Source organism: Penicillium griseofulvum (genome assembly GCF_001561935.1).
Source record: "Penicillium griseofulvum strain PG3 chromosome Unknown contig_88, whole genome shotgun sequence".
Taxonomy (NCBI): domain Eukaryota; kingdom Fungi; phylum Ascomycota; class Eurotiomycetes; order Eurotiales; family Aspergillaceae; genus Penicillium; species Penicillium griseofulvum.
In genome coordinates, this window is record NW_024467477.1 from 37,634 (window position 1) to 50,299 (window position 12,666).

Below are 12,666 nucleotides of genomic sequence, written 5' to 3' on the forward strand. Positions count from 1 at the left end.
GGGAATTATCCTCGAGTGCTGGGTATGTCTGCGCAGGTTGACTACATGGCAGAGAGTGTGATAACACTCTTGAGGTGAGAGCGAGGGAAACCTGAGCAACCGAGTTGGATTAAGTCGTGGCTATGGGGGCCGATGGACGCAATGGGATTTTTTTGGGCGTCTACAAACTTCTCAGTTGAGAATCTGTTTCCGTGGCATTCTCTGGGTGGCATTAGTTGGGGGGGTATTGCCTGGCCTAGTTCGAGGGGTGATGCGGCGGGATTTGAAACTGGGATGACTCCTTCTGACCTTGGACGATGGGTACGATTGAGAGGATTTGTTTAGTGGCGACCTGGGGATCGTTCATGTCACTGTGAAATTGTCAGTTATGAAGTCTTTTTAGTGAGTTGGGTGGCCGTGCTTACATTTGAGCATTGATGATCCAGTCGAGGTCTTCCTCGCCCTCATCTGGTCCGCCGGGGCCGCCTTGGATGGCGCGGAAAAATCGGGGATGCCAGTCTATTCCCTCGTCGGCGCGTTTGGCGGCTTCGTCGCGCTGGCGGTCTTCGATTTTGGTCTTTTCGTCGGTTGCGGCTTCGTGGTCACGCGCTTGGATCGCTTGGACGGTGTTGTGCCAGAGTCGTTGCGATTCTCGCTCTCCTTGCTCCTCCATGGGACGGACTAAGGGTGCTGTGGCCTTTGCGTGTGTCGCATCGAACAAGATGTCTTTTTTGTGGGTCTGTTATCAGTTAGCGTTGAATCCGGTAACCCTTGGTATGTGGAACGTACATGAACATCTTTCAGGTGCATCTCCCCATTCCACATTCCGGAAAGTTCATATAACACCTCCCCGGTCTGTTCGTTCTTGATAGTTCCTCCAATTGCGTTATATGTACCGGAGAAATATCCCTTGGTCTTGAACTCGATATCGGCCACAAGGTGATTCTCGGGACAACGCACGTAGCTGTGATCGCCGAGCTCATATCTCATCTTTCCGAAAAGAATGCCGCGCGCATACATATTGGGTTGGGTCAGGATACTGGTTTTTGTTAGTAACTGGAACGTCCATCGGATCCGGAAGCAACATACTATTTTTCGCCCTTTTCTTTATCCCCATGGTTCAACAGCCGCAAAATAGCAATACCCTCCATCATACTGGCTGCGGAGTTACCCAAGAACTTACTCCGGGGCTTGAGTGTTCCATCGATACGAATTTTATGCTCCGGGGCAGCAAAGAAATAGCTCGACTTCGGTGGGTGGTGGGAGGTTTGTTCGGAGATGTAGTAGGCGCGGGTTCCATCGGGATAGTCCCAGTAGCAAGTGAAAGTCTCTCCCAGGATGGGGTTGAGCGGTTTCTTCACTCCTCTATGTAAATATTAGCATATCTTCCTAGACAAACAGCAAGCGGGTGACGTACGGTGGTTTGATGTGCCATCCACTGAGGTAAAATTTCACCACAGAGACAAAGCGCTCAACGGGATCCTCAATGGCAGACATAGGGAGGAGGGTTTCAGGGTGAGCCATGAAACTATAGAATTATTTATGTTAGTATAACCAAATATTATGTATCCAGTAGCTCCAAGCGGCAGCTCCAAGCTGCCCGGAGCTGCGGGGTGCAAACGTACTTGGTGATCCGCTCCAGCATAGACCGGGGCTCAAGGATGAACGTCGGCAAGACGACACGACTCAGGTCGGCACCGGGCCGAAGCTGAGAAATGATATGCGACAGAACTATATTGATATATCAAGTTAGCTTGGGTTCGGGGATTAGTGATTTGCACGTACCATTTCCCTGGTCGGGCTCAACGACCTCATCCTCTCCACTTGGCGGAGAATCTTCCATGGATGATCTCGATGATCTACCTGTATCAAGATTAGTTGACATGTTGAGGTTATTGTATGTGACAGGGTAAAATGAGAAAGGAAGACGAACTGGCTTGGGAAGTTCGGCGGAGATGCGAAACCGGCATGACTGCGTTCGGAAATGAGCTATATCACGGAATTCGGCAAAGCTTAAGGCATTTATGAAATAGAAAGAAGATATTTAAAAGGTAAAAGACGAGAATAAATAAATCGATGCCTAAGAGAAAACCGAGACAGCTGACTAGTTTTGGCGGAAATTCCGGAAATCGGGCTTTTCACTATGGAGAAGAGAGGAGCACACGAAAAAAAAAAATCTAAAAATTGTTGTAGTTCAGAAGAAAAAAAACGAATACGCAGAAAAAAGGCACTAAAAGGACACTAAAATATTCCAAAATGTTCATCTTGTAAAATGCTTAGCACGGGCTAGAATGACGTTGCAATTTTTGTTACTAGGATCAGCTCTTTATGCTTATTCTTTAGCTATACAGCTGATAGATCTTGATATCTTTTCCTTCTACAGATGATATAAAATATATAAAAAAAATATATAGATTTAGTTCCTTTAGTATCTTTTTGGAGAATTCCATTGACCGTTTCTCTTTAAGATCGTCAATGAGGGGCAGGCTTGGCAGTATACACCTCTTTGCATGTAGTTGAAAGTACATTATGCTGAAGGACCATATACTCCGTACTCTGATGTGATAGATCTTTCCTTTTTCCCCTTCTTTTTCTCTTTCCCTCTTGAAATCCAAACGGATATTATAGCCGTTCAATCAGAGGTATATCGCCACGGGTGATCTCCCTAACAAATTCCATATCGGGACGATGGAGCATGACGTGGAAGTGTTCTATCCCGGGAACTGACTTGAGTGACTTCCAATTCTTGAACCAGACCACCTTATGTTGTCAGTTTTTCATCATTCTAATCCTGACATTTCTCATACCTGTTCACGTGGTACCCGAACACAAAACGTCTTCTGTACATAACTCTCAATGTCCGCTCGTGCCCTTGGCGTTAAGTCATCTGTGGCTGGATCATCTTCCAGCCGGAATTTAGTCCACACTACCAGATGGATGATGTCTTTATCCACACCATATGGCCAGTCATTGTATATGATTCGGATATCCTCTATACACTGATTAGTATTGAGTATTTCACTTGTGATCAACCCGGTGACTGTACCCTCGTATTCAAAAGGACTACCTCGAGGCTTGATCTCTTCCACGCCATCCCCCCAGCCTAACCGTTCCTTGACCACAAATCTCACAACGGATGTATACTCCGCCTTGATATGTGCCATGTATTCCAGATACTTGCGCAGCTCGCTTGGAACACGCTGGAACCGATCGATCTGGTTCGTGCCTGTTTACATATAGTTAGTGAATTGAGTTCACTAATCAGCTGATGGACTTAACTGGTGATCTCCTTCACCTGATCCCAATTCTGTCGGGTATAAAGGTGATCAGGGGTTGAGAGGCATTTGATATTCTTTGGCGATTGGTCACGTAGAAAGTTGGGACATTCAGCAGTCCATTGCGACCGAGGTAAATTGACCAGCCAGTATGGAAGGCTTTCGGAGGATAGGTTGTGATCGTGGTGCAGTGCCGTATCGGCATCAGTCAATTTCCCATCGAGGGGGTTGATTGGGGCGGTTGATAGAGCCCTAGTGCGAAGCATTGAGAATATGCTATAGATCCAGTTCTGGACTGCACTAGCTCGGTTCAGACTAAAATGTGATATCTTGTTCAAGTGAGTCGTGAGCCTCTCCCTTGAAACGACGTCACTATGCAGTAGTGCCGAAAGGGGTGAAGTTGAGGTGTTTCCGGTGCTTGTCGATCGCGTATCCACCGGTGATCTATTTTTATACCTGACATATTAATCTTCTAAATTGTTTCAAATATACAGATCAGACACTAGAGTTTATGTGGTCTGTTTTTTCTAGAACTCTCATTGGGTAGCATTCATAGAGTAACACCACATAAAAATACATTACCGTTATATACAGTGCTAGCATGAGGCCTACACAGTAGGCATAAGATCTGTAGATAAGCAGCTTGGGAGTTCAATCTATATTCAAGTCCAAACGCGGAGAACAACACTTGGAATGGGGTTTTGAATAAAACTAGAGTGAGATAACATATATCAACTCTTCCCTCACAACTCCCTAATAATAGGGTCGTCCATAGAGATAACAGACACCCCAGCAGTCGCAAGTTCCTTCTTAATAGCATCCCAACCAGCAGGCACGACACACTTCGTTCCCTCCTCAATAACCCAACTTCTAAACCCAGTCTTGACAGCATCCAGAGCCGTAGCCCTAACACAATAATCCCCAGCCAACCCCACAACAAATACATCTGTAACGCCTTGAGACTTGAGAGTCGCGGCAACATCTAGACTGACCGAATTTGCGTTGGTTCCATGATCACAGTTTCCGAAAGCATCCGCAAATACAGAATACATCTCAACTTCGGGACGCATGCCTTTGTGAACGACTATATGATCGCTAGAGGTGTCAATCTCTGGGATAATCTCTGCACCAGAGGTACCAGCCACACAATGGTCAGGCCAGAGTTGCTGCGGTTTTGTTTCTGATTCCTTTCCTAGAGCGGGGTTATGTATTGTGACGAATGAAGAGAAGGGCTGATTGTCTGGCCCTGGATGGTTCCTGGCAAAGGAGATATGGTCCTTTGGGTGGTAGTCTTTGGTCATGATGCGGGCGATAAATCCTGGCTTTGCGAGGAGAGTGTTGATTAGCGGGGCAATACCGCGGCCTCCCGCTACGGCGAGTGATCCATTCTATGTTATTTATTAGTATATATAGCCTTCTATTGTATATACTCAACTCACTGGAGGACAGAAATCCTCTTGCATATCCACCACAATCAGGGCTGGCCTGATAGTACCATTTGCTGCCATTTCGGGCTGGAAAGATGTGGGGTAAAGAGTTGTAGGAGATACGGGCAATAGTATGGAGGGGCTTTAAAGCTTTGGGAATGGTAAATTCCGATTGTTACCCTAAAATAAACGGAAGAGTGCAGAGGCCTTATAAAAGAGAGAAGATTAAAGAACTTTGGAAAGGCGCGATGTGTACAAAATGATAAGCTTAGATATTTGTCAGGCAGAATGTGAGCTCTCGTCTTTATTATGTAGGCGGAATGTTAAGCGGTCAACCCATGACTAAGCCCAGCACTAACAAAACGAAGCTTTTCAACTTTCGCCAAACTCGCTCTTCTCTCGTCTCTCAGGGCTACGGCCCGTGAATAACTGGTATGTAATTGTCTTTACTCTCTCCTTCCCCTCAACCTGATGAATACCTTATTGGAGCTGTCTGAGCTTTTGCTATGCGGATACATTTTATACGCTTTTTTCTGAAATTGTGCTTTCAATCTCACATCACCAAAAAAACCAATTTCAAATCAGTCGCTAACTGCCTCTGATAGTCAAACAAAACAGGATATTGTAAAACTGAAAAAAATACCCCTTCGCCAAAATACCTAGAAGCCCAATTAGTCTCTCTCTATTATCATCTCCATAGTCTCCTCAAAAATGGCATATGATCCCCGCCGAACAAACTCGGGGACCTCAACTCCCCAACCTCCCCCTCCTCCCCCTCCACCACCAGAGACCGCCGACATGGCATCCCAAGCCCTAGAAACGCCCGCCACAGACTCGTACAAGCTCAAGTTCTGCACAGTCTGCGCCTCAAACAACAACCGCTCAATGGAAGCCCACCTCCAGCTCTCCGGCGCGCCCACAGCCTTCCCCGTGATATCCTTCGGCACGGGCTCCCTCGTCCGTCTCCCCGGCCCATCAATCACCCAACCAAATGTGTACAGCTTCAACACAACCTCCTACAACCAAATGTACGAAGAGCTCTCAGGCAAAGACGAGCGTCTATACCGCAGTAACGGCATCCTGAACATGCTCGACCGCAACCGCCAACTGAAATGGGGTCCAGAGCGATTCCAGGACTGGGTCCCTGGTGTCCCGCGCGTCGACCATCTCTCAAAGGGTGACAAGGGTGCTGTCGGGACGGAAGGCGGCGTCGTGGATGTCATCATCACCTGTGAAGAGCGGTGCTGGGATGCTGTTGTTGATGATCTCATGAATAAGGGAACGACGCTCAATTACCCCGTTCATGTCTTCAATGTCGATATCAAGGATAACCATGAAGAGGCATTGACTGGTGGAAAGGCGATTCTTGATCTGGCCAATCGTCTGAACGAGGCTGCTGTTGCGGAACACAGGATTCATGGCTCGGAGGGATGGGAAAATGGGACTGGTGCGGCTCGTCAGAGCTTCGATGAGAAGGTCCCCGAGATCTTAGCGGAGTGGCAAGATCGATACCCCAATTTGCCGGCTTTGTGGACTATAGCTTGGCTTTAGTTCCCGACCTGGATATCTATTTACCTACTGCCTTCCTATGGGAATGGTTTAATACAATGATTTGCAGGTGCTGTGTTTATCCATATGAAGTGTTTTTAGCGAGTATGCGGATATCGCATTATTTGACGTTATACTAGAAGGGGTATTGAACAAGGAATAGCAACAAAACAAAACTCAAAGATCCTGGCTCTCAGGGCCCTTCTCATCTTTGATCCATTCGTCCTTCACATCCATCTCTTCCTTAGGATCCGTTTCGTCTTTGGACCATTCCTCTCCAGGAGTATTTTGGTCCGCAGAAAGTAGTATCTCTCTCCTCTCTCGATACCACTTGTCGAGACAAGCTCGCCGTTGCGCCTGGGTCATGCCCTCAACAACGAGTGCGAATTCCGTAGCATCAGTATACCCAAACCGTCGCGCCATACTACAAAACTGACGACGTATTACACCCTCCGGGGGATGATACTTGAATCGCACAGGTTCCCCTACCGGCTGAGAGAAAGGCTGCGAGGACATGAAGACCTGACGGTCACCCGTCGTATCATTTGGAGCCAGTTCAGCACGACGACTGAGGTCTTCCTCGACACGCGAGGAACCAATCACTTCATTATTGAGATGTGTGTATTCCACGCCTGCGCTTGCAAGAATCGCTTGAACAGGGTCGTGTTTATGTGGCGTTGGCAGATTAGCCGAAGGCTTATCTTTTTTCTCATCTTCGCCGCAGATCATCGCCGCGAGTTGGCTCATTGCTTCATCTTCAAATTTCATCGGTCGATCATAATCGTAGCCTTCTTCGTCTGCTTTGAGATCTATGTCGACGACGTGCACCCCCGCACGACTTTCGGCGACATTGGTTCTGTTAACGATATCACGAAAAACGATGTTCGTGTTCTGATATCCAAAGAAATTCTTCAGGCCAAAGATCTCACCCTTCTGGTCACTCTTTTCTTGCACGCCTTTGAAGTATCGTCGCTCGGAACTTGCGTTGTATCCAATGTTTGCCTGTTGCTGCTTGTAGATCTGTCGAGCGTAGACGATTTCTTCGATCGTGCCGGCAGAAATAAGCCGGAAGACTTCCACGTCGCGAAGTTGACCTATGCGGTAGGCCCGATCCTGAGCCTGCAGGTCGTAGGACGGGTTCCAGTTTGGATCAACGACTACCACTTTGTTTGCCGAGGTGATGTTCAATCCGACACCGCCAGCTTTGGTTGATATTAGGAAAACAAACTGTCGCGAGTCGGCATTGAACTCGTCCACGGCTTTTGTACGGTCATCGAGACTCATAGATCCATCTAGGTAGCTGACGTTGTAGCTGGTGTGGTGGAAGAGCATTTGTAGCATCTTGAGGAGACGCACGCTATGCGAAAAGATAAGAACTTTGTCGCCATTCGCATGCCACCATTTAAGTAGCTTCCGCAGAACCTTCCACTTGCCGCAAAACTCGGGGTTCGCATAGTTGACAATTGAGTCTCGCGAGCGGTAAAGATCTTCCCATTGTTCAGGCAGTGCAAGTTCCAAATAATCTCTATCTTTTTCCTGCTTCTCTTTTGGGTCTATTCCTTGTGGGATTAGGATTGCCAGATGATTGCTGAGCTTTTGAAGCACATTAATAGCAGGAAACACATATGACTGCCAAGTTGGAGGGTCTCTACCGGGAATAAGGCGACGACAACACCAGCCGGACTTCCTGTTCGATCCACACTCGCATGGTTCTGTAGATGTCTTGATATAATCGACGATATCACTGTCAAGGAAATTCTCGTAGGCCTCGGCCTGTGTCTCAGTCAGGGGACAGAAGACAACCCGGTCGATCTTTTTGGGCAGCTGATCCGCGATCAAGGACTTCATTCTCCTGATGAAAAATTGTGGAAGTAGGTTCTCAACCAGCTTCTTAGCTGTTCTCCGTGCTCTACTGAGCTCGCTCAGGGTGGCATCGTGCGATTGTCCAATCTTCAATGGCTCTGATATTTGCGCCCTCCATGTGGATACCGGACCCAGAACACCGGGGTTCGTCCAGTTGAGAAGGGTCCATAGTTCTTCATATTTGTTCTGGATGGCCGTGCCCGTGAGCCCTATCCGACACAACGCATTGATCTCGTTCATAGACTGGGTGGTCCCGGACTTGCGCTCCTTGATCTTGTGGCACTCGTCTGCAATCACACAGTCCCATTCTATCATATTGACAGCGTCTTTGTTGTTCATGTAAGTGGTGTAGGTTGTAATCAGGATTTCCACCCTCCCCGACTTTGCCGCATCGAGGGCAAGGTCCTTATTCTCCCCGTGATAGCTTTCAACATGCCACCACCCCCAGCGCGCAAACTCCGCCCTCCAGTTTGAAATAAGGGTTCCGGGGCACACGATAAGCGTGCGTGGGTACCAAGTGCTATCATCAGATCGGCGCATCTTTCGCATGCGCTTTGCATCACGTTCATCCCCTGTCTTTCCATAGACAGCGGTCAAGAAAGCAATTACCTGAATGGTTTTCCCGAGACCCATATCGTCTCCCAGGACACCACCCTTTTGGTATACAAACAGCTCGTGGAGAAACGCCACTCCCTCCACTTGATACTGCCGCAACCACTGGGCGACCGGTGCAGGGATAATACCCATGGAATATGGAAGTTCGATATCCTTATACTCCTGCTTTCGGGTATTTACCGGGAAGACAGGTCGTTCCTGAAGTTCTTCAAGTCGTTCATCGTCTGAGAAATCCACATTCTCATAGGTAGGTGGTAGCTTCAGTCCATGATCTTTCAGATGTTCATACCTCCGGTCGAATTGACTGCGGCGCGTCTTAAGATATCCAGGCAAGGTATTTTCCATCAACTCGTCTTCCGAGGATAGCTCGCCCCATTGTTTCAACGGCCGCTTAGGCCGAGCTGTTGGTTTCTCTTTTTTTATACGGCCAACAATTGGATCCCCCCTTGGTATTTTGGCTTTGCGGGTTGCTGCAGCAGTTTGTTTGCGCTTGAGTGATTTGCGCTCTTTGAATTTCTTGTACGCTAGCTCGCCATCGTTGGCGTCCTCCTCGTCGCTATCCACAGGTTGGATCTTTACAGCGCTTGATGACCCGGAAAGAAGAGTGCGCGACTGCTCTGATTTAATCGGTGTATTAGCCCCGTGTTTCACACCGGAGAACCTGTCTTGGGAGAATGTGAGCTGTCGGTCAAACGCGTCGAAGAGGTGTCATACTGCTAGCTGTCGGAGTTGCATAATGCGTCACCTCCAAGTCGTCATCATCTGAATCGATAATAATGACCTCCTCAAATTTCTCATTATTTGCCATGTTCTCTGCATTTCTGAAAATAGAGCTCAAAAGGTGACATAGTGTAACTCGAAGTGGAAGTACCAGACTGTCGCGACACAGCCCTTACGGTAGTCGATAACGGCCACGAAGCGAAGTTAAATCTGGTCTCTCAGTAAAGCTTCAATCGAACATTATTTAGTATATAATTTGGTGTTCTGTTTCATTTTTCGTCTCATAAATAGTAGAGTCTCGTTAATATCTCCTGCATGCTCAAAAAAGTGGTTGAAACTGTTCTTGGTTTATAGTTGTTACGTCGGGTCACGTGCAGCAGAACCAGAAAAAAAGATGCTCTCATTGGTTTGGCATTCGATTCTTTGCATATACGATTAAAGCCAACGTAAGTCGAGAACAATATTCTACCTCCATCACTGCTCAATCAAGGAACACCTGACTAACCTACGCCCACAGAGGACACAAAATATAGCTTGAGTTCCTACTTGACATACCCTCTTTTCGCTCAAGATATTCTCGATCTTATCAGAACCCAACCAGCAAGATGCCGCTGGATACCTCGACAACATATCCCCTGACGCGGCTGCGCCTTGACGGTCGCCGCTGGAACGAGCTCCGCCTACTTCAAAGCCAGATCTCAACCAACCCCGCCAGCTCTGGCTCTTCATACCTATCCATGGGCAACACATCAATCATGTGCTCTGTCCACGGTCCCGCCGAGGGTCGCCGAGGAGATGGCGGAGGCGGCGCAGCGGGTAGTGGCCACGCAGTAGTGGAAGTAGACGTCAATGTCGCCGGATTCGCCGGTGTAGATCGCAAGCGGAGAGCCGGTGGAAGTGATAGGTATGCACCCTCCTACGTTTTCCATTACCTCCATATAGAGAGTCACCGGAACAACCAGATACAGCAGCTAACCTCCCGGACTACAGACAATCATCGCGAATTGCTACAACCCTCCGCTCAGCCTTCCAGTCTCACCTCCACACCTACCTCTACCCCCACAGCACAATCAGTATCCATGTCTCCGTTCTCTCTGCCGATGGCTCATTGCTCGCCGCGGCTATCAATGCCTGTACCCTAGCGCTTGTGGACGCTGGAATCCCCATGCCAGGACTACTCACTGGCTGCACTGCCGGTATGAGCGGTAGCGCCTCTACACCGCGTGATCCGCGACATGACGAGCTTGATCCACTGCTGGATTTGTCACTTCCAGAAGAACAAGAACTACCTTCGCTTACTGTTGCGACGACGACGGCAGTACCTGTTGGCGAGAACAATATGGATGAAGACGATGAGGCTATGAAGGTGTGTGTGCTTACTATGGAGTCTAAGGTTCACGCTACGTACCTTGACACAATGTTGGCGGTCGGGATCGATGGGTGCAGTCAGATTCGGGAATTATTGGAAGGTGTCATTAAAGGATCCCGAGGTTGACGCAGAAAAAAACCGAAAAAGAACAAAAAAAAAACAATTGAAATGGGAAATAGATACTGATACCCTTGTACGTTTGTACCTTTGTACGTTTAATGTTAGCCAATCCGAGAATTTGCTCAAACCACCTCGAAGCTTTTAGGGCCCAATCTATAAAATCTGCTCATATTGCTCCTATTAGGGTATGAGCTCTCTTATTTTATTTACATCTTCCATTTTTCATCTTTTACTTTGTTCTTTCTCTGATATTATCTCCATACTCCAGTCAACATGGATATGCACGGAATGGACATGCCAATGGCCACAACGACAACCTCTGCAGCCATGTCCAGCGCTACAGGAATGAAAATGGGTGGCATGAGCATGGGAGGTAGCTGCAAAATCTCGGTCCGTCATTATCAACCCATCACTACTCTACACACATAAGCTGACAAGTCATAGATGCTCTGGAACTGGTACACCGTCGACGCATGTATGTACTCCCAACCCCTCAGAACCACACCAGCTAACAAAACCCAGGCTTCCTCGCCCGATCATGGCACATAACCTCCCGCGGCATGTTCGCCGGCTCATGCATCGGAGTAATCTGTCTAGTCCTAAGTCTCGAATTTCTCCGCCGTCTAGGCCGAGAATATGACTCGTTCATTGTGCGTCGAGCACGTCTTCGAAGACTCTACATGTCTTCCAACCCTCAATCAGCCTCCAACGTCCCGCTACGAAGTGAAGATACCAATACCACCAAAGCCGGTAACTGCTGCAATGCGGATTCTACCTTCACAGACGACGACATTACTCCCGCGGGTCCGCAGAACGGCACGAAGCAGTCTGCATCGACTAATGTCGTTGGCGTGAAGGAGAGTCTTGCTCCGTATCGGCCATCGCTTGTTGAGCATACCGTGCGGTCGTTGATGCATATGGCGCAGTTTGCGGTTGCGTATATCATCATGTTGTTGGCTATGTATTTCAATGGGTACATTATTATTTGTATCTTCATTGGGGCTTTCCTGGGGGCGTTTATCTTTTCCTGGGAGCCGGTTGATTTGAATAAGGAGTAAGTCATTCTGGTTTAGCCTTGTGTTATTCTTGTGTTAGCCACTATCTTTCCTGTGCTAATGGCTTTTCTTCAGGTCGGATGCATTGTCAGTCACCAAATGCTGCGGTTAAACAAGTGTTGCACGACATGTTCTGAATTCCGATAGGATTTGATTCGAGTATTTCTAGGGTTTGATATTCCCGATATTTGCTTCAGATACGAGGGCACTTTTAGTCCAGATTCCCATAATTTCATGTATGAACCTGAGGGTTCTATCTTCCTTCTCAATTGTCTTCTGATAAATGAAAAAGAAAGTAGAGTATGCATAGCGAAATTAATATAAGTCTTCCGAGGTTATGTAGGTAACCGGGTGGAAACCTTTTCCACCAGAAAAAAAAACCTGCGCGGGGCAGAATGTACATAGTCGTGGACCCGCGATCAAAGTCCTCGAACCACACGGATACCTGCAGGTCTCTCTCTACTTGGGAAATAAAGGGGAGTGTAAGATGATGATTTTCCATCAATTTAGTACTTTGTGATGGATCAGCTTGAAACATTTGAATGCAATGGGTTTGTTTAGGCCATTTTGGCATTCTTAATTTACAAATGTCAAAACATACTCACTTTTACAAGACCTCTAATCTACATTGAATTGAACATATCCCCACGACAGAAAGGCATGTATGAGCTAGCTTGGTAGAAACTTTAGATTAC

The 12,666-nt window shown here is 47.6% G+C and overlaps 6 protein-coding genes across 6 annotated transcripts; 2 read left to right on the forward strand and 4 right to left on the reverse strand.

Annotated features, from left to right (window-relative positions):
• Window positions 1-235: 235 nt before the first annotated feature.
• Window positions 236-1,822, reverse strand: PGRI_039840 (OSBP family protein; the record flags this gene model as incomplete). Its single annotated transcript, XM_040791697.1, has 7 exons — window positions 236-350; window positions 405-718; window positions 769-1,018; window positions 1,069-1,344; window positions 1,397-1,507; window positions 1,605-1,710; window positions 1,765-1,822. The coding sequence occupies 7 exons, from the start codon at window positions 1,820-1,822 to the stop codon at window positions 236-238; spliced, it is 1,230 nt and encodes a 409-aa protein (XP_040643971.1).
• Window positions 1,823-2,601: 779 nt separating this feature from the next.
• On the reverse strand, window positions 2,602-3,520 carry PGRI_039850 (GIG1 family protein; the record flags this gene model as incomplete). Its single annotated transcript, XM_040791698.1, has 4 exons — window positions 2,602-2,739; window positions 2,787-2,971; window positions 3,026-3,205; window positions 3,259-3,520. 4 exons carry the CDS (start codon window positions 3,518-3,520, stop codon window positions 2,602-2,604), a joined length of 765 nt encoding a protein of 254 aa, XP_040643972.1.
• A 477-nt stretch (window positions 3,521-3,997) lies between these two features.
• On the reverse strand, window positions 3,998-4,762 carry PGRI_039860 (nicotinamidase; the record flags this gene model as incomplete). The annotated part of the gene is made up of 2 exons (XM_040791699.1): window positions 3,998-4,642; window positions 4,694-4,762. 2 exons carry the CDS (start codon window positions 4,760-4,762, stop codon window positions 3,998-4,000), a joined length of 714 nt encoding a protein of 237 aa, XP_040643973.1.
• A 630-nt stretch (window positions 4,763-5,392) lies between these two features.
• Window positions 5,393-6,232, forward strand: ssuA (RNA polymerase II subunit A C-terminal domain phosphatase; the record flags this gene model as incomplete). Its single annotated transcript, XM_040791700.1, has 1 exon — window positions 5,393-6,232. The coding sequence occupies one exon, from the start codon at window positions 5,393-5,395 to the stop codon at window positions 6,230-6,232; it is 840 nt and encodes a 279-aa protein (XP_040643974.1).
• A 174-nt stretch (window positions 6,233-6,406) lies between these two features.
• Window positions 6,407-9,515, reverse strand: PGRI_039880 (putative DNA excision repair protein (Rad26L); the record flags this gene model as incomplete). Its single annotated transcript, XM_040791701.1, has 2 exons — window positions 6,407-9,372; window positions 9,422-9,515. The coding sequence occupies 2 exons, from the start codon at window positions 9,513-9,515 to the stop codon at window positions 6,407-6,409; spliced, it is 3,060 nt and encodes a 1,019-aa protein (XP_040643975.1).
• A 517-nt stretch (window positions 9,516-10,032) lies between these two features.
• Window positions 10,033-11,974, forward strand: PGRI_039890 (exosome non-catalytic core subunit SKI6; the record flags this gene model as incomplete). The annotated part of the gene is made up of 5 exons (XM_040791702.1): window positions 10,033-10,331; window positions 10,418-10,872; window positions 11,185-11,306; window positions 11,361-11,391; window positions 11,439-11,974. The coding sequence occupies 5 exons, from the start codon at window positions 10,033-10,035 to the stop codon at window positions 11,972-11,974; spliced, it is 1,443 nt and encodes a 480-aa protein (XP_040643976.1).
• Window positions 11,975-12,666: the final 692 nt, after the last annotated feature.